The sequence below is a fragment of the Tamandua tetradactyla genome, chromosome 8, assembly GCF_023851605.1.
Source record: "Tamandua tetradactyla isolate mTamTet1 chromosome 8, mTamTet1.pri, whole genome shotgun sequence".
Taxonomy (NCBI): Eukaryota; Metazoa; Chordata; class Mammalia; order Pilosa; family Myrmecophagidae; genus Tamandua; species Tamandua tetradactyla.
In genome coordinates this window covers 39,370,263-39,393,969 of record NC_135334.1, presented here as the reverse complement: position 1 = coordinate 39,393,969, position 23,707 = coordinate 39,370,263, and the positions used below count along the sequence as shown (strand labels likewise).

The window sequence follows — 23,707 nt, the reverse complement described above, 5'->3', positions numbered from 1 at the left end:
CATTATGCTATGTGAAATAAGGCAGACACAAAGGACAATATTGTATTATTTCACTGGTATTACATATCAAAAATAAGCAAATTCATAGTGACAAAGTGTATTAGAGATGGCCAGAGACTAGGTGAGAGAGAATGGGGGTTATTGTTCAATGAGTGCAGAGTTTCTGTTGGAAATGATAAAGTTTTGGTATTGGATGGTGAGGATGGTAACACAACATTTTAAATGCAATGAAAGGCACTGAATTGTACATTTAAGAATGATTAAAGTGGAAAGCAGCAAGAGAAAAGCAATCCATCACATACAAGGGGTGCCCAATAAGACTATGTGTAAATGTCTCAGCAGAAACCATGGAGGCAAGAAGACAGTGGGATGATATATTTAAATTACTAAAAGAGAAAAACCATCAACCAAGAATTCTATATCCAGCAAAATTGTGCTTCAAAAATGAGGGAGAAATTAAAACATTTTCAGACAAAAAGTCACTGAGAGAATTTGTGACCAAAAGACCAGCTCTGCAAGAAATATTAAAGGGAGCACTAGAGACAGATATGAAGACAGAAGAGAGAGGTGTTGAGAAGAGTGTAGAAAGGAAGACTATGAGTAAAGGTAAAAAGAAGGAAAATTAGATATGATGTATAAAATCCAGAAGGCAAAATAGTAGAAGAAAGTATTACCCATGCAGTAATAACACTGAATGTTAAAGGATTAAACTTCCCAATCAAAAGACACAGTCTGGCAGAATGGATTACAAAACAGGACCCATCTATATGCTATCTCTACTCAAAGGACATGAGGGCAAGGACACAAACGGATATTTGCACACCAATGTTTATAGCAGCATTATTTATGATTATCAAGACATGGAAGCAGCCAAAATGTCCATCAGCAGATGGTTTGCTAAACAAACTGTGGCATATACATACGATGGAATATTATGCAGCTGTAAGACAGAATAAAGTTATCAAGTATGTAACATCATGAATGGACCTTAAGGACATTATGCTGAGTGTGATTAGCCAGAAATAAAAGGACAAATACTGTATGGTCTCACTGATATGAACTGACATTAGTGAATAAACTTGGAATATTTCGTTGGTAACAGAGACCATCAGGAGATAGAAATAGGGTAAGATATTGGGTAATTGGACCTGAAGGGGTACAAACTGTGCAACAGGACTGAATACAAAAATTCAGAAATGGACAACACAATATTACCTAACTGTAATACAATTATGTTAAAACACTGAATGAAGCTTCATGTGAGAATGATAGAGGGAGGAAGGCTGGGGCCATAAATGAAATCAGAAAGAAAGATGTTGAAGATAGAGATGTATAATCTAGGAATGCATAGTGTGTATAATAATAATGACTAAATGTACAAAATTTAAAAATGTTTTTACATCAGGAAGAACAAAGGAATGCCATTACTGCAGGTTGCTGAAAATAGATGGTAATTAATATTTTAAAATCTCACCTTATGTGTGAGACTAAAGCAAAAAATGTTTACTTGGTACAAAATTTATATTTTGACTAATGCATCTTCTAATATAACTTATGTAGATAGTTGGTTGAACACCTTAAGTACATGGAACTTTGGTTAGGACATGAGATTTTGTTGGTTTGTCCAGGTGATGCCCTGATGATTCCCAGAGTGATGTGATCAGTGAGTGGGAAAGTATTTGCAAAGTCCCCTTTGGGGAATGGTGAGAACTGGGGAAAACTCAACTTCCCCAAGTTGAATTCTTGATATTCTCACAAGCAATGTGGACAACAAAAGCTACAGGTTGAGCCCCCAGTCTTGGGGTTTGTTCATATGAAACTTAACCCCACAAAAGATAGGTCAAGCCTACTTAAAATTAGGCCTAAGAGTCACCCCCAAGAGAACCTCTTTTGTTGCTCAGATGTGGCTCTCTCTCCAGCCAACACAACAAGCAAAGTCACCACCCTCCCCCTGCTATGTGGGACATGACTACCAGGGGTGTGGATCTTCCTGGCAATGTGGGACAGAAATCCCAGAATTAGCTGAGATTCAGCATCAACGGATTGAGAAAACCTTCTCAATCAAAAGTGGAGAGAGTGAAGTGAGACAAAGTGTCAATGGCTGAGAGATTCCAAACAGAGTCGAGAGGTTATCCTGGAGGTTATTCTTACACATTAAGTAGATATCACCTTGTTATCCAAGATGTAATGGAGAGGCTGGAGGGAACTGCCTGAAAATGTAGAGCTGTGTTCCAGTAGCCATGTTTCTTGATGATGATTGTATAATGATATAGCTTTCACAATGTGACCGTGTGATTGTGAAAACCTTGTGTCTGACGCTCCTTTTATCTACCTTGCTGACAGATGAGTAGAACATATGGAATAAAAATAAATAATAGGGGGAACAAATGTTAAAATAAATTTAGTTTGAAATGCTAGTGGTCAATGAAAGGGAAGGGTAAGGGATATGGTATGTAAAAAATTTTTTTTCTTTTTTTGTTTTATTTTTCTGTTGTCTTTTTATTTGTTTTTCTGAATTGATGCATATGTTCTGGGAAATGATAATGATGATGAATATACAACTATGTGATGATATTGTGAATTGCTGAGTGTATGTGTTGGGAATGTTTGTGTTTCTTTCAGTAACTTTTTTAATTAATAAAAAATTTAAAAAAGAATGATTAAAGTGAAAAATTTGTTATTAGGTATATGTTACCACCATAAAAATAATTAAGAATTTTTTTTTTAAATATGGAATTGAGGAAAGTACAAAGGAAGCTTGAAGGAGGGCAGTGTTGGTGGGAATAGGAAGACAGCAGGGGGAGGGATATTTGAGCAAATCCAGGGAAATGGTGGAGTGAGGAAGGCATGTCATGGCACCGAGTCTCTCATCAAAGCCAGTGTTTATAACCAATCTTTACATTGGCAGATAAGAGGAAGAAATTGAAAAATGAGCCATTTGCAGAAGAAATATCTTTTCTTTGTGCCTTGTTCAAAGGTCAGGACTTTGAATGGAAAAAACAATTGTCATTTATGTACATGTTTGATAGGCCTCTGTCATAGAAATAGGGATTTCCTTGGCTGGAGACAGCTTTTCTGGCTCCGCACCCCTGCTTTTGCTTAAAACTGGAAGTCATGTACGCTTTATGCTGGGGAACATGTCTATTCACATTTCTTTCCAGCATCTTTAACAGACAAATCTGTGGCAGTACTCCTGGGCACTTGTCAAGCTCCAAGATGCCTCATCTTGAGTCATAATTCTATTGATATTGACACACCCTGTCGATGAATGTTATTATGTGGTAATGATACATGAAAGTTAATGTTAGAGTAATAGCTGTAATTATAATTGGATAAATACCAAAGCACATGCCTCACAAGATTGATGTTGGTATACAAGTTTAACCTGCATGAAACCATCACACCTAGAAGGAATTAATGACTTGGGGCGAGAGGAATCCTGTGTTCATTTTTAAGTCACTGATTACTTTTTTTTTTCATGGGCAGGCACCGGATATCGAACCCGGGTCTCTGGTATGGCAGGTGAGAATTATGCCACTAAGCCACCATCACACTGCCCTAAGTCACTTATTACCTTTGAGATCTACCAGAATATATGTATGATCAAGCAAACAGACATATGGAACCGTTCCTTTAAAAGAAAAATGAAACTCTTGGGTATAGAGCTATTCCTACATGCCAGATCCTAAATGTGTATTATTTCTAATCTTTCGAACAACTCAATAAATTAGAGATTAGGATTTTAAAAATTTAAGTAATAAGAGCAAGATCAGCTGGTTAATCCAACACAACAAGCAAACTCATTGCCCTCCCCCTGTCTACGTGGGACATGACTCCCAGGAGTGTGAACCTTCCTGGCAACGTGGGACAGAAATCCTAGAATGAGCTGCAACTCAGCATCAAGGGATTGAGAAAACCTTCTCAACTAAAAGGGGGAAAAGCGAAATGAGACAAAATAAAGTGTCAATGGCTGAGAGATTCCAAACAGAGTTGAAAGGTTATCCTGGAGGTTATTCTTATGCATTACATAGATATGACCTTTTTTGTTAAGAATATAATGGAGAGTCTGGAGGGAACTGCCTGAAAATGTAAAACTGTGTTTCAGTAGCCATGTTTCTTGAAGATGATTGTATAATGATATAGCTTTCACAATGTGACTGTGTGATTGTGAAAACTTTGTGTCTGATGTTCCTTTTATCTACCTTATCAACAGATGAGTTAAACATATGGAATAAAGATAAATAGCAAGGGGAACAAATATTAAAATAAATTTAGATTGAAATGCTAGTGATCAAAGAAAGGGAAGGGTAAGGGGTATGATATGTATGAATTTTTTTCTTTTTATTTCTTTTCCTGAATTGATGCAAATGTTCTAAGAAATGATCATGATGATGAATATGCAACTATGTGATGATATTGTAAATTACTGATTATATATGTGGAATGGAATGATCATAAGTTAAGAATGTTTGCCTTTGTTTGTTGTATTTTTTTTTAATTTAAAAATTAAATAGAAAAAAAGAGAAAAAAGATCAGCTGGCTAACAAGTGGTTGGAGATAAAAGATCTAATCACTAAAGTTTTTATGTTCATTCAAAACTTCTCGGCTTGAACCTTGATTTTCCCTCAATTTTTTGCTCTCATGTTTTAAAACATTCTGTTCTTTTTCTCTCCTTCTTGAGACTTGTGTCTGAATTTCCCTCAGTTCAGCTTGTCAGCTTCCATTCTTTTCTTCCAACTATCTGATCATATTGCTAATCCAGAAACTTCTTTTGACCTATGTCTTTCTGCTCTGTCACCTGTAGCTCCTGTTGACCTAAGCTGCATGGATGTGACTCATAGAGAACACAAATTATAAGTAAGAATGAGAAATGCATAACGATTCCTCATTTACAGATGGTCAAATTCTTGGAAAATTGTTTGGCTATTGTATTAGTTAGGTTCTCTAGAGAAATAGAATTAACAGAAAATATCCATAAATATAAAATTTATAAAAGTGTCTCACATAACAGTAGGAACATAGAGTCCAAAATCTGCAGGGCAGGCCATAAAGCTGATGACTCCATTGGAGCGTCTGGACAAACTCCACAGGAGAGTCTGGACAGACTCCACTGAAGAGGCTCACAGGCCGAAGCAGGAAGAGAGAAACCGTCTCTTCTGAATCCTCCTTAAAAGCCTTCCATTCATTAGATTAAACATCACTCATTGCAGAAGAAACTCCCCTTGGCTTCAAATGGAATCAGCTGTGGATGCAGCCTACGATTGTAATTTGATTCTATGAAATGTCCTCATAGCAGCAGAGAGGCCAGCACTTGCCCAACCAGACAAATGGGTACCACCACCTGGCCAGGTTGACATGTGAACCTAATCATGAAAGCTATCATTTTGTAACCTCTAACCACCTCTATGTCTAAGATTGTTGCATACACACAGATCTGTGGCCTTATACTAACCTCTGTACTGTGGCCTTATACTAACCTCTGTATTTTGCAACTTCTCATTTCATTTGAAATTCTTGGACTTATAGTCTGAGGTTACTGTGCTGAGTTACAGACGCAGAGCAAGTGGGAAGTTAATTTCCTTTCTCATAACTTTAATATCAATTTGACTGCTTCACAATGGAAACTCAATTTATTGCTAAATTATAAGTCATTTTGTCTCATCCTTGATAATTTAGCCAAGCATTTCAGGTTACCCAGTACTTGCCATGAAAAAGACTATCAATTGAAGGAAGCAAAGCATCATAGTAGGGGTTAGATACACCTCAGAATTCTGGCTTCACTGCTTGCTATAAAGATTAGAAAGTGTAATTATATATTGCAGCCTACAACAGACATTACTACTAATAAATTAGACACATAAAATAATGTTACAGACCACTATGGAAGACAGTTTGGAAGTTTCTTAGAAAACTAAATACTGAGTTGCCCTATGACATAGCAATAGCATACCTGGTATATTCCCAGAAGGGCTGAAAGGAGTGACACAGACATTTGCACACTGATGTTTACAGCAGCATTATTCACAATTGCCAAAAGATAGAAACAATCCAAATGCCCATCAACAGACTAGTGGGTTAGCAAATTGTGGTATATACACACAGTGGAATATTATGCCATGGTAAGACAAATGCTGTCCTGAAGCACATGACAAGATGGATGAGCCTTGAGGACATAACGCTGAGTGAAATAAGCCAGACACGAAAGGATTGATACTGTATGACTCCACTTTTATGACCATGGTAAAGGTAAAATCAGAGACATATAATATAGAATATAGGGGACATAGAGATACATAGAAACTAGAAAAGGGTAAACAATTAGCTAATGAAGTTGAACTCAAATGTAAGGGAATAGATAGAAGTGAAGGCAGTTGTCTAGTAGGTCTATAAGTAATATTACCATATTGAAGGTGAACAATATTGAAAGGGGTTGCATAGACCTATGTGTCCCACTAACTAACACTGGCAATATAAATAAGTTCTTGCAAAAACTACTTCAAAGGTATGATTCATGTATAAAGAGTTTTTAAGTACAGGATACAGGGAGAAAACTACTATTGCATGCTATGGACTGTTAAACAAGAAAACATCAGCACTACCACAGCAACAGTAGAGGTAAATAAATGGAGGAGGCACAAGAGTTAAGGGAGATTTAGATTTCCTGTTTGGTGAAGATGTGTTTAGTGGTTCTCTTTCTCTTGGGAACAATGAAATTATCTAAAATTGAGAGTGTTGATGGACTGTGGACTTTGGGCATTATTCATGATGCCCAATGAATGTAGGTAGCTGAAGGATGCACTGAGAAGTAGATTGGTGAATGATGGTGTATATATAGGAAGGAATTTGTGCTATTACAAAAAGGAACAAAGTTGTGAGGCATACAATGATGTGAATGAACCTGTGGGACATTTGGTGAGGCAAAACAAGACAGAAATGAAAGAACAATTATTGTGATCTCCTTTAGAAAATTCTTATAATACAGGGGCCTAGATTATAAACCCTTATGGCAGACACATTTAATCCTGAGTTGTAATTAGGACTGGATTTCTGGATTTTGAGAGGCTGTTTTATATATGTACAGCCTGGTATTTAGAGATAAGAATGAAGCTGATCAGTTCAGGATTATGGTAATTCAGGACACAGGGGTAAGGAAGACATTGTATTTCAGAACCACACTTACTCTTTGAGACCAAAGAAGGAAATGTTTATTTTGTCTGGAACCAAAATTTTCTGTAGCACATATTCTAACTCAACCTGAATGGATAGGTCATTTGAACAATTGGAGCCCAGGGTGCCCATAATAAAAATGAGGGCCCTTAATCCTGTATAGTTTATTGTAATGCCTGGATACATCCTAGAGTATATTAAGCAGATAATCAAAAGGTATTGGCAAAGTCACTCGAGGGATGGGAGAAAAAAATACAGAACTATTAAACTTTACTATCAGGGAATCCTCTGATACTCTGTAAAACATTAGGGACACCCAAATCAATAGGACAAGCCCTTAATCTTGATGCTTACTCCTGTGAAGTTATGTAGGTAGCAGAGAAGCTTAGCCTATCTACATGTATGACTAAGAGTTACTTCGGGAGGACCTCTTTAGTTGCTCAGATGTGGCCTCACTCTCTCTAGGCCCAACTCTGCAAATGAAATCTTTGCCCTCCCCACTATGTGGAACATGACATCGAGGGGTGAAAGTCTCCCTGGCAGCATCAAAGATGACTACCAGGGATAAGTCTGACTCTGGCACTGTGGGATCAACAATTCCATCCTGACTAAAAGGGGGAAAGGAAGTGTAATTAATAAAATATCAGTAGCTGAGGCAGTTAAAATAGAGAGAAGAGGCTGCTCTGGAGGTCACTCTTAGACAAGCTTCAGTTAGACATTGCTACCTATCATAACACGCCAAACCCTAAATCTTAAAGAACATGTAGGGCAATATATAGGATTCTACAAAGGTCCCCTGAGCTAGGTTAACTTTCCAGAAACCCACAACTTCCAGATGGGTCCCTGGACCATATAAGTCCTGAAAACTAGAGGGCCCAGGCTCTCCAGAACATTAGCTAGTTCCATCTCCCTACCCCATATGATTGAGAGTCCCTTCCAATATTAAAAAGTTAGAAAGGCCATAGCCCAAATACTCCTAAAGAGTGTGATAGAAAGATCAAAGGTAGAGTTTAACAAATGAATATGATGGCTGAATCATTAAAATGATATTTTTTTTGTCTCCAATATCTTAGAGCAGTTAGAAGAAAAACTAAAATTGTGGAACTGTAGTGCATACCAAACTCTGAAATCTGTTCTACAACTAATTGTTTTGCAGTGCTTTGAAATTTATTGCTTTTTGTATATATGTTATTTTTCATGAGAAAATGTCAATTGTGATCATAAAAAAATTTTATTCCTTCTAACATCCTATATTCTGGAGCAGCTAGAAGGAAAAATCTGAGAGGATTTTATGGGAGCCCATGACAAACTCTGGGATCTATCCTGTAACTATTTGTTGAACAGCGCTTTGAAAATGATTGCTTTTTTCTTTCTTTACTTTGTGTGTGTGTGTGTATATATATATATATAAAATACGACAAAAAATTTAAAAAATAATTTAACAGAATGTGATTATTGCATTTACTGTTTGAATTAGGGCTCATTGTTGGGTTGGATTCATTAATGCATTAGGGTTTTTTTGGGGGCATGAAGAATCTTTTGGGATGGAGAAAAGCACTGATGGAGAATTCTGGACTTGATGAATGTAGAAAGGAAAAAAAAACAGCTGTCAATTGTTGAGTATTTTTTATGTAGCAAGCATTGTTTTAGGTGATTTAGCCTCATCCACTCCAGTGATGACCTTGGGACCTAGTATTAGTTTCCCTTTATCACAGATAGGAAAATAAGATTAAGAGAGGTCAAATTATTTTCTTGTGATCATAGAAAGATGAGTGGCTTTGCACTACAATTCCCTAGTCAGAATGCTGCTTCTTCAAGATAAATGGGATAAAGAGTTAAACTACTACTTCCCCTTATGGAAGAAGATGAGCTAAATTATCTAAAGGTCCTCACATTAGAACTTTGATTAAAACCCAAATAAGTTTGGTGGTTTATTAAAAAGTTAAACAGAATTATACTATAACCCAGCAATCCCACTTCTAGGTATATACCCCAAAGAATAGAAAACAAGGATTTGAACAGATGCTTCCACACCAATGTCCATAGCAACATTATTCACAATAGCCAAATGGTGGAAACAACCTAACTGTCCATCAACAGATTAAAGGATAAAAAAAAATGTGGTATATCCACACAGCAGAACATTATTCAGCTGCTGTAAAAAGGATTAGAGTTCCGACGTATAGTAGAAAATGGATGAACCTCAACAAAAATATCCTCAACGAAAAAAATACAAGCACTATTTTCAGTGTTTATCTCAGCTCATAGAAAAAAAGGGAAAACTCTAAACATTCCTTGCAACTCACTCCATACCAGCTTTTTGAGAAGCAGAGTCTGAGACAAAAATATTAGTGTAAGTAAGTAATAGCGCATGTGATCCAGGGAGCTGGATTGAGCTTGCAGGGATAGCAAAGCAGGAAAAGTGAGAGAGACAAGTAAAGACACATGATGAACTTGCCAAAGATATGAGTAAATAAATCAAATCTGAACAGTTTCAGGAGTATCCATTTGGCTCTTTTTTCCATAGGCTCTTACTCTATAAGTCAGAGAAGCAATGGAAGGGTTTAGCCAAGGAAGCAGTCACTAAATCCATTGGACTCACTGTGAGATGACCTTGAGCCAGGATTTACCTTCATGAGCCTCCTTTTTAAAATGAAAGATCATGATGCCATTTTGGGTCCTACAATATGTGTTGATTCAGACCTGGCATCCAATTGTCCTTGAAAAATCACTATATTCAACATTCTCCAATGCATGGTTACCCTAGTAAATGGCCACAGGTCCCTTTGGGGATTGTGTGTGTGTGTTTTGGCACCGAAAAGAATGATCCTTCTTCAAAGGGACCTAATTTCTTCTTCAATCAATGAGCTTTGAGTTTGTAAACTTTCTTAAATTTGGAAATCAAGTGAGAAATCAGAATTTTTTTTCATTGCACTAGCTGACACCAATGAGTGCTTCTTGGCTCTCAATTTTTTAAATATAAGGTTAACAACACTTTTGTTGGCTGTTCATCTCTAGTCATCCAAGAAATTGTCTATGGACTGAATGGAACAAGTCCCTCTTCTAGCCATGCTAGCTTCTCTGTCCATTCTAATTGGTTTCATTTACCTTAACTCTGTTGGTTAAGTGTTGTCACTTGCCATTTGCCGTTCTGGAATCCCATCCTGTCCACTGATACTAGGAAGCCCAGTTCCACAGCAACAGCTGATACTGTCAACCTAAGCCCACAGAAAGCAACCATTATCATTTCTCTGAAATAACAGCATGATCCATCATGCTATATTCCTTCTAGGGCCTTCTAGGGGAACAGGGTATGATGGTGAGTTTTCCAATACCACATAATAAGTTTATTCTAAGGTTTTCATCCTCTTGTCCCTTCTGATTCTTTCATCAATAGTTTGCTGCAGAAATTCTAGATCTCTGCTTCATTTACTATAAGAAATTGCTGTATCCAAGATTTAAAAATTCAAACACTATTGGACAAGCTTCTGACTTCATTGCGAGAATATTGAATCTGGATTCATTAATGGATGTATTCTTGTCAATGAATCTTCCCTGTCCAGGCTTATATTTCCCCCTTCAGTCCAACACCTTAAAAATCCACTCCCACACATGTTCCCCTGATTTCTGATCATAGCTAATGGCCAAGTTCTATAATTTCTTTGGTACATAAATTGTTTCCTGCCACTACTAGGATTGGAACTGTGCTGAGAACTGATATTAGATATTAGTGTGGAAAATAAGGGGTGGTAAAGGCAATTTTGGAGAAGGACAAGCATTATCTTGTGATTTATTATCTCAGATGAAGTCTTTGCAGATTCTCAATGCAAGGGGAGGCTGCTCTCCTCTGTCAAGATAGAGGCACTACTTCTGCTTCTGTGGAGCTTTGAAGGAAATTTAGGTGTTCAAGATTTTCAAGCTCAGCCACCAATTCCAGATAGCAAGTTCCCATCCATACAGTTTTCAACACCATCTACAATAGATACGGATTTCCTTAAATGTTGTCTTTAAGGTTGGTTGTCTATCAGTATGTTTTGAGTTGCTATTTGGCTTCCCTTACTCTCTTCAAGTTCTCAGGGCATTAATCAACCACTCTGCACTTACTATAATTACCATTCTCATACCATGCAAGTGTTATGGCCAATTACCAGATAAATGAAAACCACAGATGAGGGTCTGAGTCATTGTGATCACAGCATCTCAGTTCCACCACAAACTACCTTAGGCTGGTGTCCCTAGAAAGCAGAACCTCAGATAAAAGCATAAATGTCAGTAACTAATGGGGCATATGATCCAGGGAGCTAGACTGAGAGACATTGAGAGAAAAGCAAGGAACATGGGAGAGAGAATACGAAGAGACCTAATCAACTGACCAAATATATGAGAAATGTTGCTCAATCCTATGGGACTATCTAAGGACACATTTGAAATACAGCTTAGAAACATCCTTCTGAGGAAAGAAAGGCAGACAGATTATCCATTGGTTCTTCCCACATTGGTCAAATATTTGCTCCATGAGTGAGTCTCTTTGCACTTCCAGGTTGTATGTGCATGAGTTCTGAGTGGGTTCCACAGCAGATCATGACACAACATCAACAGAAAAGATCCAGGGTAGGAAAAAAGAAGCACACTGCACAAGCCCAATGAGAAGAGCTATCAATTTAGAAACCAGTTTAGAACATGTGCAGAACCACTCACAGATGCTCCGGCTGGAAAATAATACAAATTAGGCTGAAAATGAATCTGAAGAGTTGACTGATATTCTCTATGACTCAGCAATTGCACTTCTAAGGGTACAAACAACAAATGCCTAAATATGTCCATTAATATTGGGGGAATGAATACCCCAGCAAACATGTCCTTAATCTTAATCTGTTCCTGTGGTTGTGAACCCATTTTAAGTAGGACCTTTTAAAGATGTCATATGTAGTTAAAGTGTAGCCAATTGAATCAGTTAGGGCTTTAGTCCAGATTGCTGGAGTTCTTTATAAGAAAAATAAAATTCAGACATAAAGACAGAAGGCCATAGGAAGAAGCTGCAAGTCAATGGAAACCAGAGGAGAACAGGAAAGGCATTGCCATGTGTATTTCCATGTGACAGAAAGGCCAGGGACTAGGGATTGCTGGCAGCCAGCCCTAGAATGACATTGTGTTGGTCTGAATCTGAAAAACCATGCCCTTTGATCCGCATTCAATATTGCTGGGGGGGTGGGGAGCATTTTGATTGTTTCTGTGAAGATGTGACCCACCCAATTGTGGGTGGTAACTTTTGATTAGATATGTTCCATAGAGGTGTTTCTCCAACCACTGAAGGTGGAGTTGCTTACTGGAATACTTTAAAAGAGGAAACACTTGGGAGAGAGTTCCTTCTGGTAGAGCCACGTGAAAGCCAAAAGACATTGCCATGTTCACCATGTGTCCTTCCAGCTGAGAAAGAAATGTTGGACATCGTTGGCCTCTTGAACCAAGGTATCTTTCCCCGGATACCTTAAATTGGACATTTCTATAGACTTGTTTTGATTGGGACATTTTCTGGGCTGTAGAACTGTAAACTAACAACTCATTAAATTCTCCTTTTTAAAAGCCATTCTGTTTCTGGTATACTGCATTCCGGCAGCTAGCAAACTAGGACAGACATAATCCTGGGGGAGAAAGCACAGTCTTGCTGAAGCTTTGATTTTTAACATTTACTGGCTTCATAATATAAGCCAATAAATTCCTGTCATTTAAGCCAAACTATTGAATGGTATGTGTTTAGCAGATGGGAAATTAAGCCATAGCCCCAGTCAGGTAACAACCCAAAGTCCATCAACAAATGGATGGAGTGCAGAAATGATGCTGAAAAAAATAAGACAGATACAATGGAATACAGATTTGATCTGTCTTAGTTCAGAAAATAGGCAAATTTAATGTAGAGTGTTAGAAAGCAGCCCACAGTAGTTTTGGAAACAAAGAATGTATAATGGGTGCTCTTGACACCCTTCCCATATCTTTACCACCAGTGTACCGTGAGGGTGGGCTGCTTACAATTCACGGTTGTTCCCTGTTCCTTGGTCACATGGAACCATCTTGCTGGGAGACTGCCATCCCCCAACACCCCTGTCCCACATACACCCCAGACCTTGACCAATGGCTGATTAACACAGGAGTACAAAAGTTCTCAGGGTAGGAAATTCTGTGGTGCACTTTTTGCTTGGGAGCTTTCTTATGAGATCAGAGCAGTCCCCTTCTGAAACTATAGTCATGCCTAGCCTTTTCCCTCCTTTCAAGCGTCCCCCACACTCTCCTTCTCCTGAATGCACTCTTTCCCCAATGACTCCATCTAAGAATCTGTTTCATGCTCTGCTTTTAGTGAACCAGCCAGAGAGAGATTTGAGTACTGAAGGAGGGTGCTTGAGAGGGGCTCCTGTGGTCCTGCTTATGTTCTATTTCTTGATCTGGGTTGAGAGTTTCTTGGGTTTGTTAATTCATCATATCAAATTTGTCACATGGAATTTGTGCATTTTTCTGTATTTATGTTATATCCCAATTTAAAAGTTTATCAGAGAGTCAGAGAAAAAGGGAGAGGGGAAGAAATTGGCCAAAGAAGAGGTTACAATATTTTCCAAATTCTTGAGTTGAGAACTGTCTGCCATAGGTTCATGAGTACCTCAAAATAATTTCAAGATTCTCTGTGTTCTTGTAAAGCCTGCAAACACCCTGGAGCACCCTATGAACTCTTCATAAATTCATGGGACTGGGAGGCTACTTGCAAGCTTCTACTTATATTATTTGTGTAAACTATATAATGTTTATATAAATAAAGTAAATCATGCAGCATGCACAAACTCTAAAATCTCAGCGGCTTCACACAACATAAATTCATTTCTTACTCAGACGAAGTCTACCGAGGTTTGAAGAGAGAATGTGCAGTAGTTTTTGGCCCAGCTAGTCATGCCACTTCGCTCTTGTGGCAGCACTCTCAAGATGTGCTCCACAGTTACCACAAGCAGGAGGAGCGCACTGGAGAAACTTGGACCAGCAATCAAATGCATCAGTCTGAAGTGGTGGCAGTCACTTCTGCCCTCAACCCACGGGCCAGAACTAGTCAGCTGTCCACCGCCCAACTCCCACAACTACAGGGAACTAGACTGTGGACAATGTAACCCTCCGGGAAAGCTCTACCCCGCCATGGCTGATTTTACCTAGAACCCGTTTGGGACTCATCATATGGGGCAAGGGAAATAGTCAGATAGTTTACCCATCTATATGATTTAAATTCCAGGAGAATGGAGAATATTTAAACTTTTTATATGTATCCCCACTTCCAACATATATGTTTTGTGAATTTGTCCACTTCTTATTTCAGACTTGAAAATCAATGTCTTTAAGGGTGAGTTTATAATAATGAAACTTCAACTTTAAAAAAAGCAGTTTATAAAACAGAAGACAAAGGATGGTTTTCTTCCAAATATAAAATACTTTATTCCCTGTAGGAAGACTTGTCCCTTGCATATCAGGATGATACATAGTGGCTGATCATGTGTTCTTGAACTGCTTTCCCCTGGTGGAGTCTAGTGTCTCTTTTGTCTTTCTCTTTTGAGAGGAGCTGTTCATCCCTGAGGCTCTTTCCAGAGATAAAGTCAGAATCCTGTATTTTTGTAATGATCTTCTCTTTTTATGAAACTGGTTGGCCCCTTTGAATCTGTAAGCCATGCACTTGATCTCCCTCAGCCCTCATTTGAGGAACAAAAGTAACTTAGTACATAAAGTATTACATTTTAAATTGCAGAAAACATACAGAGAATGAGGTATAAATAAGGTTATAACAGCTTAAATAAGGTTAACAGCTCTGTGCCTCATAAATCTAGAGGTAAAGTAAAATACTAAAAAATATGGCTTTTCAGGACAAACCATCTCTGGGTTCACAAAATATTTTGTTGGTTAATTCTCTCTGCAGTTGAACCAGCTATTAGCTCTCAGGAGAGTCAAAATTCGCTTAGTTTTAGGATCAAATTTGTATTGCCTCGTTCCATGAAAGAAATAGAAAAATCCTAGAAAAAGAAACAAAAGAGACTTACTTTATTATATAAGTAGTTTCTAATTTTAGCTTGAATTATTTCAAAACCCAAGTCATTTATGAACACAAATATTTTGGGTTATTTCTTGCTCCAAATAACAATACTGATGCTATTACTGTAGCAACAAAATGGAGGAAACAGATGTTTATTCACTTACCATCTTTCTTGAAAACAGCATCAACTTTGTTGCCAATTCCAGGGAAGTCATGTGCTATCATTTTCGGATAACCTGCATCCATGGATCGTCTATATTCATCATACCTAGTCAAGAAAGAATCAGAAATGTCAGAACATTTTGCTACATCTGGAAACTTCTCAAAATCATTTTGGGTAATTTGCCAACAGGGATTTAAGAGGAACTTTTCATGTAACAGGTTACATTTGTAAAATAGAGAGTGGGATGAGATGAGGGAGGATGTCCAGTGGACAAGAAGATCTATAAGACCTCACTGAACTCCAGCATATGGATCTAATTCTTCAATAGGTTCCCCAGTAGGTCCTATTTGGGTAAAATGCTATAAAAGATAACCTTCCTTTGGTTGAAGTTTCTCTGGGGCAATGAATATCCTCATTTCTATATATTCTTTTTAAAATTCTGCTCCAACAAGCTCCCTGGATTCCCAAGAGAGGCATTATATGATAATTATTGGTCAAAAGATTAAATGAGTGCTGGACGAGCTGTAGCCATTAACAGAAAAGGTCAAGGCACTGTGAGAACCATTTTGAAATTGTTCAATCTAAAACTTTCTTTCTATGTAAAAATAAATAAATAAATAAATAAAATAAAAAATAAAAAGCAATGTCCTGAAATGTTCTGCACTCTTTACCTCCAGTACTTGTTACCAACAAAGAAGTACGTTTTTCCAGTTTCTTCATCAGAAACAGCTGCGTTGATATGCTTCACAGTTTGGGGGAAGCCAAAAGATCTGTAGATGTCTTTGGGGTATCCGGGCAGCAAGTTCTGCCCCTGAACAGCCCAGTACTTATTACCTGCCAATCAAGAAGTGGTGATAAAAACATTAGCTCAGGGTTCCAATAGGCAGTAAACAGATTTCTAGATAGGTTCTTAGTTTCATGGGCTGTAACAGTGACCGAGCTGCACATTAGAATCATCGAGAGAGATTTTTTTAAATTTTGGTGCTAGGATCCTACTACAATCCAATTAATCAGTGTACTTTTTAAAGCTTCCTAGGTGATTCCAGTCTGCAACAAGTTTTGAAAATGGTTTATGAAATTGAGGGTGCCATTCCAAAGCCAGGTGCTCAAATGACTAGAGTCGTTCATGCCCACCTCAGTGATATAAAGCTCAGTTCTCTGAGTTGCTCATTACATGTGGAAATTCATACCAAAGGTATTGAGTGTTGTAATGATTCATAACCTGTAATCACTTGCATACATGGGTTCAAATCATTGCACCTGATGAGAATACAAATCCATATACTTGGATTTATGCTGTGTCCACATTCTATGTATTTATACTCCGTAATCCCTGCATCACATAAAACTGGTCTTATATCCTAAAGCAAGGATCATTCTCTTTGTACTAATATGCTTGTGTACCCCTCATGAGAAAAGCTGTTTGAAACGTCATGTGTATAAAATCTTGTTTAATTTTATGAAACAAGCACTAGAAAGTGTGTTTCCAAGTCTTTGCACATCTGCACTGTGTTCAGTTCTTTGTCTAGAGTGTATGACTTGGTCAGGTATCTTAATGTTTCTCGGCAAAATGCCAAACATATTTTAATATTTTATATTTATATTCATATTTGTATTTACAAATGTTTGACATCCTGCTCCCAAAGCCAGCAGCTTATCATTGGATTGCATTTCCTTCTGAAAGTATCAAAGAAGTTTGTTCTACTTAATTCACTTTTCATGCTTTAATGTGTGTACAGATCGCCAGGAAATTCTTGTTTAAATTCAGATACTGTCAAAGAAGTTCTGATGTGAGACCTGAGATTCTGTGCTCCTAACAGATTCCCGGCGGGTGGGGGTTGGGGGTGCAGTGCTGCTGGTCTGTGGACCACACTCTGAGAGCAAATCTCCTATCTGGCTGTGCGGTGGAGACCTCCCCAGCGCTCAAGAGTGTCCTTTGCATTGTTAGGCTCTAGGAAATGACACAAACTGAGTGATTCTTGCCATCCTCTCTAGACAACCCAAGTAATATGGGTTGGGTTTTAAATCCATAAACAAAGTGCACAAAAAGCAGTTTCACAAGTCCAGATTTATAAACAAATAGAGCAAAACATTCATATCTCCAAGCATTTGCTTTTTATATAAAACGGCTAAAAAATATGCTATACGATTTTTTTTTTTTTTAAAACATGGGCAGGCACCGGGAATCGAACCCGGGTCCTCGGGCTTGGCAGGCAAGCATTCTTACCTGCTGAGCCACCGTGGCCCGCCCAGCTATACAATTTTAATTAAAGTGATAGACTCTCAGTGATTTGGTAGGTGGAACTGTTAGTTTTTTCAAAATTCCACAGAGAGAATGTACCAAGTATCCTCATATCTTAGCCCAAAAGCTAATGAAAAATTTATTTGTGAAAAATAGTCAGAAGCATTACCTTTGAAAAACCGGATTTCATCTCTTTCAGTAACTTCATAAGCAGCCTCAATTCCATTTGGCACACGGGGCCAGAAAAGAGAAATGAAATTGAGCTCCACTTCTGGGTAGAAGGGATTTGATCGCATGTAGAACCTGATTTTGAAAAATAAAAAAGAGTGAGTTTGGTCTAATTGCTGGCAACCTCTGGCTGACATCCAATTCCCTCCAACTGTTATTGCTAGAAGTGTACTGCTAAATGTTTAACATGTGGCTTTCCAAAAAAAAAAAAGTTTTGGTTTGTAGTATTTGCTTATTTCTACAATGGAAATTCTCCCACCATGGTAGATTTCAAGAGATTAGCATTTGTATAGTATTTCCACTGTACAAACATAGTAGGCATGAACAACTTCAAGAACATAGAAAAATAGTAAAATAGTTCAGAAATTATGGGTTTTATTTTTTAGTACCTTCAGTTTTAATATAATTGAACTAATTGTAAGTATATATAATTTAATGTTTCACAAAGGCTATCTTTAGAGAATGATTCACAAAATTCTTGAAAATTAACAATCAGTTTTGGCCAGCTCCAGTGCACCACTGGCTGGAACACAACACTAATACCCTGCAATTAGGGAGCACTGACACCAGGCCAGGCCCATTCCCTACATCATGCCTTATTTCAGAAAAACCCTAAAGAGTACTACTCCCATCTCACAGATGAGACCTTGAGGTCAGGAAGGCTCAGGGAGGCGTCTAAGGCCACACAGCTGGTTAAGAGGCAAAGGACAATTTTAACATCAGTTCTGGCAGTCACTCCCTTTGCCCCCCTTTGGTTGGGATTTACAAAGTTGATTTGACAGTCCATAGGGACTGGGGTGACAGCATAACACAGACTGTCATGTGGGTTGACGGAAGAGTTTGACATATTCCAGAAAGCCCTCAGCATTGGGAAGGAACAAAGGGCCGCAGGGGGACTTGAGCACAGGAAGGAATATTGCCTCTACCGTCAGGAACCTGACTTCCAGGTCCAGCCCTAGACCTTGGCTGCAAGACCTTGGGCAAGTCAGGGAACATCCTTGAGCTTCTGTAGCTTCCTAACGTGGAAGCATTTTAGTTCCTGGAAATAGCACTGGTCCTGGTTCATGGAATAATCCCTTAAATACTTGCCTTGACAGTTGTATCTTGCTATATTGAGAGTGCCCCAACAATGTATGGTTTACATCCGACCTTATCTTACATACTCAAAAACAGTAAAGAAGAGATGAAAAGCATTAGGAGCGAATGCCCTGGATTTTTTTTTTTTTTTTTTTTTTTTGCATGGGAAGGCACCGGGAACCGAAATGCCCTGCATTTTGAGACAGGTATGACCACAAAGGAGTTAAACAACAGCAACGCTCCATGAAGAGAAGTGGAGGAGAGGGAAGCCTTTCAGACGGCTGCTGTTTCCTATGTGCTGTCGCCTTGGCCCTTCAGCAGCACTGAGCCTTCATGAAAAAAGACTGTTTGATTTTGCCTGATCTTTTAGTGAAAAGGATTTTAGGGAAAACAAGCCCATTCTGCAAGAGACTCCAGGTTCTCTGAGTCCACACATCACTGGGGAACCCTAGGATCCCCCTCCCAGGAGGAAGGAAGGACCTCTCTGTAGTTGCCCATTTCTGCCCAAGGAAGGGGTTCCTTATGGGTCCTTGGAGATTTCCCCAGTAATGCCTCTCCCCTTCCCGGGCTTCTTGGGAGCAACAGAGACCTGTCAGGATCTCAGGCTTTGAGTAGGCTGTCTTTTCCAGGATGGAAGGGGTGATAGTGAAATGGTTGCCTTGCCCTTTTCGGTTCCTGACTGCATAAGTCTCATCAGCGAAATGGTGCTAATAAAAGGGCAGATTTCTCTTAATAAAATGTTAACATGCTTATCAGAAAGACTAGCATCTTGAAAAGAACTTTGTGGGGGGTACAGTCAGAAGACCAATTTCGGCTCTGTCACCTGGGAATTCTGTGTCCTGACAAAGTCTCTTGCCTTTAGTAAAATGATTTGTAAAATGGGATTATATTAACTGATTTTTCTACCTCAATGGTACTTTTCTGAGCATCAAATGACATAATACATGTGAGAAAACAAAGTTGTTATAACTCAACTACATTGTAGAAATACAAACAATTATGACCATAAAATTATAATTGCAAACAGATGTAAGATACTTAATATGAGAAGTATAGGATTCTGGCCTGGCCCATAGTGCAGACACATAAAATAATTGCTGTCATTATTATAAATACAGAACACAAGGAGTAATTGTTTCTTTACCTGTCTTTAAAGAACATAATTTCTCCCCGGACTGTAGTTACAGCATCAAAGGTTAGCTTACTATCACATGCTTTTGGGGTTTCAGGGCCTACTGGCTGGGTGGGATTTTTGGAAGGTCCTAAAGAAAACAAAAGTTTTGGAATTAGTTTGGCCTGGAATTAAAAAGTACATCAACAAACAGAAACACAAGCAATGAAAAACAACTTCTTCAAGGATACAGCTAGTGGCTGTTCTACTGAAATGGGTGTAATATTCCCTTTATGTCTTCTTTACACTCACCATAGATGGCCTGGATGCCATTGATGTCATCCTGAGACAGCTGGACCTCACCACTGAAGGTGTAGCTGGGAAACATCAAAGCCCCAATATCAGCAGAATGAGAGAGCCCAAGGGAATGGCCTAATTCATGAGCCGCAACACGAAACAAATTGTAATCTAAAAAAGCCAACATACCAATTTGCAATTATTTGAAATGCATTCAGTTTTTAAGGCATTTAGTTAAGAAGTAATCTACAACTCCACAAGGATAAATCTTTCTATTTTTTCAGTGACTTTTGGAAATATGCATGAAACTTTTTTCTGAGGTCAGGAAGGAAAGCCTTTATTAATTGTGAAGAGACACATTAAAGACTCAACTCTGTGATTACACTGATACAGTCAAAAGACAAACTTGGTTGACTGACAGTCCAGCATATGTTAGTCAATCTTGTCATTGATTAGATGGTCCATATTATTTCACACAGAAGCAATAGAATTCTATTAGCCTTTGATATTTTTTCTTATTTACAAATCTGCTACATGATTAATATTGGGAATTTTGGAAAATACAAAAAGCCTCTGCTCTCATAATTTTCACACAATCTTCCTACTACTGTTGCCTTTTGGTGTGTCCTAGTTAAAGACACCCAGAAATAAAACATTAAGGTTTCAATATTTTCTTTAGTAGAAAGTTTGGAGTGGTGTTTTTGTAGCCCGTAAGATGCCGTTACTAACAGAGTAACCATCCCTTATACTTTTCTAAATGTATCAATAATTTTCTAAGAACAGTAGAAAAATACATACATCTACAAATGCATTCTTTCAGTTATCAACAAATATTTTGAGAACCATGAAGAGGGGGAGTAGATAGAGGCAAAAACTGTTTGACTCACTCCTGGAATTGCTGGTCCATGTTTCATCTTCATCAAAGTGGGCATCCCCTCCAATACCTGGCCCGGGTTGGAAAGCATGAGCAAGGTTTCCCCCAGGTCCATCAAAGGGAGAATTGTCACGATGATCTGAAGAAACAGAATTCAACAAAGGTCCCTCTTGGCTCTTATTTAGGCTAAACCCAGGAGGGCAAATGTAGCCTTGCTAGAAGACTCAAAAGACTTCCCACCAAATATGATATAGTTTCCTTTCTTTAGCCTACAAAATGAGCACTCCTCTTAAACAAGGAATTCTATCCACAAAGCTCAGTAGCTTTGGTAGCAAGACGAAACTAAGGGGCAAATACTTTCATGATACAAGAGCTTACCTCCCCAGACAAAGGATATCATGATGTCTGCTTCACCCTCAAAGACCTTGGTGAATGTCAGGGGTGAGACATTACTCCAGAGCTGAAAGGCTTTCTCGATTGCATGGTCCACATCTGCTTGAGGCAAATCTGGTGTGTAATTTTCAATCCTTAAAATGAAATAAAGTAAAGATACACTGGATCTTATTTCTTACCACTCTGACGGGAAGTAGTCCTCTCACTCTAGTGCTCATTCTGGTTACCTGTAGGTCAGATGTGTTTTCTCCCAGCGCGGATTCCCCTCAGTGAGGACAAACTGAGCCACGTCGGGCACCCCACATCTGGGCTGCCTCATCACCTTCAGGGTTTCAGCATCTGGCTTCCCAGTCACTCGCAGCCCAAAGAATTCCTGCATTTGCTTCAGTTTTTCAACCACCTGGCCCCCATTTTTCTGCCTTTCAATTTGTTCCCCATCATTCTTCAGGTCGTAGTAGTTTTCTAGGTACTTCTGATAAAAGATAAAATTATTGAGACACTGGATGTAAAATTTTTCTCAGTTTTCTGAAAAAAAGTGACAACATGAATTTTTAGCTAAAGCAGACACTATTTCTGAAGCTTGTGTTTCGATTTCATGAGCCTTATACTCCTTATTATTGGTGGGGAAAAAATGCAAATTTGGAGTAGAAATCTCTCTGCTATTAGTTACTATGAAGTCAGAGTTACAATTTGCAGAGCCAAATTTGTATACTGTTCCTTTAATTCCCTCTCACCTCTAGCACAGCTAGACACATTTTTGGGGGGCGTGATATTTCTGGCAGAAAATATATATATATTTCTCTAGTAAGAAATCCATCCTTAATCCATCTGGTACACTACAATGGGAAAATGCAAACCAAAGACTTTTGCATTTCTTGCATGTGAAATTCAGCATTTACCTGGACTATTTCTGTTTTCACATCTTGCTCTTGTGTTTCTGAAATCGTTGGGAAGCTGTGAGACCCCACGGTGAGCAGCAGCAGCAACAGAGGAAGGCTGGACATGCTGGTCTGTGTTCTCTTTCCCAGTGCGAGACAACCAGTGGTTCCCTCACCTGCTGGCTGTTCCAATATTTAGGCCAAGAAGTTCTCCTTTTATAAAGAGTGCTACACTTCTGGAAAACCAGAGGCTGTGTGACTCATGTTTCATAATATCCTCTTGATTAGCAATAAACAGCCCGAGCATTTATCAGAAGTGGTGACTCCAGCAGATGATTTGTATTTGCTTAGTCTTGTAATCTCATGATTAAAATAAAACAGAATATGTACGGAGATATACTCCCTGATGTAAACAGTTGTTTTTGCAATTCATTTCTCTCTTATTTGCAAAAAAACCCTTATTATATGTGCAGGTCATGGAGTGCTCCATGAGTTTTGTTTTTGGTTTTTTTTAATGGACTTTGCTGCTCGATTCTTCTGTTCATGCAGTACTGTGGGTTCATGCTCCCAAGGCAGAAAGCAGACTTGCTGACACAGTATGCTCATGGCTAGTCAGCCCCTTTACTGACCAACATTCGGCAACCTGGGCCCTCTGAAGTTACTCTCCTGGGTTCTACAGGGTTCCCTTTGGCATTTCAATAGCACCATAGATTCTCTTAATCTTCATTCAGGCCTAGGAATTGAGGGGCTTTTTCTGACACCACAGGTGGAGTGTAATGTAACCCCTTGCCCTAAATAGACCCCCCGCCATCAACGTCATGGGACAAACAGGATCCTTCACTGAAACCTGTCAGAATGTGTGAGATAAGTCAGGGGCTGGTGAGAGACCAGGTATGAATCCTACGTTTATCCTTCTTCCCCTAGAAGTGGGCACATCTGTGCGCTGTGGAGCTGGGCAGCATTTACTTATTCTTGCATTTATGCAGTCATTCATGTGTTTATGTCTCCATCCATTCAAGAGATTCTGATTTAGCATCTTCTGTGTACCACTTACTAACTGGGGGAGTTTTAACGAGGAAACCAATATTTTATGGTGTACCTTAACATGGTTTTAATAGAAGTCTTTATAAAGTTGCAGATTAACTTTGCCAGAAGTTTCTGAGGGAGAGACTTTGGAGCTGGTCTAGCTTCAAGTTACCTGACCTTCCTTGATCCTCCTAACTC

At 38.7% G+C, this 23,707-nt stretch overlaps 1 protein-coding gene across 1 annotated transcript; it reads right to left on the bottom strand.

Annotated features, from left to right (window-relative positions):
• Window positions 1-14,582: 14,582 nt before the first annotated feature.
• Window positions 14,583-22,734, bottom strand: MMP1 (matrix metallopeptidase 1). Its single transcript, XM_077113122.1, has 10 exons — window positions 22,505-22,734; window positions 21,833-22,077; window positions 21,591-21,739; window positions 21,226-21,351; window positions 20,354-20,509; window positions 20,075-20,192; window positions 17,795-17,928; window positions 16,055-16,217; window positions 15,385-15,488; window positions 14,583-15,200 (listed from the first exon to the last, which is right to left on the bottom strand). Exons 1-10 carry the CDS (start codon window positions 22,607-22,609, stop codon window positions 15,091-15,093), a joined length of 1,410 nt encoding a protein of 469 aa, XP_076969237.1. The 5' UTR covers window positions 22,610-22,734; the 3' UTR covers window positions 14,583-15,090.
• Between the last annotated feature and the right edge of the window lie 973 nt (window positions 22,735-23,707).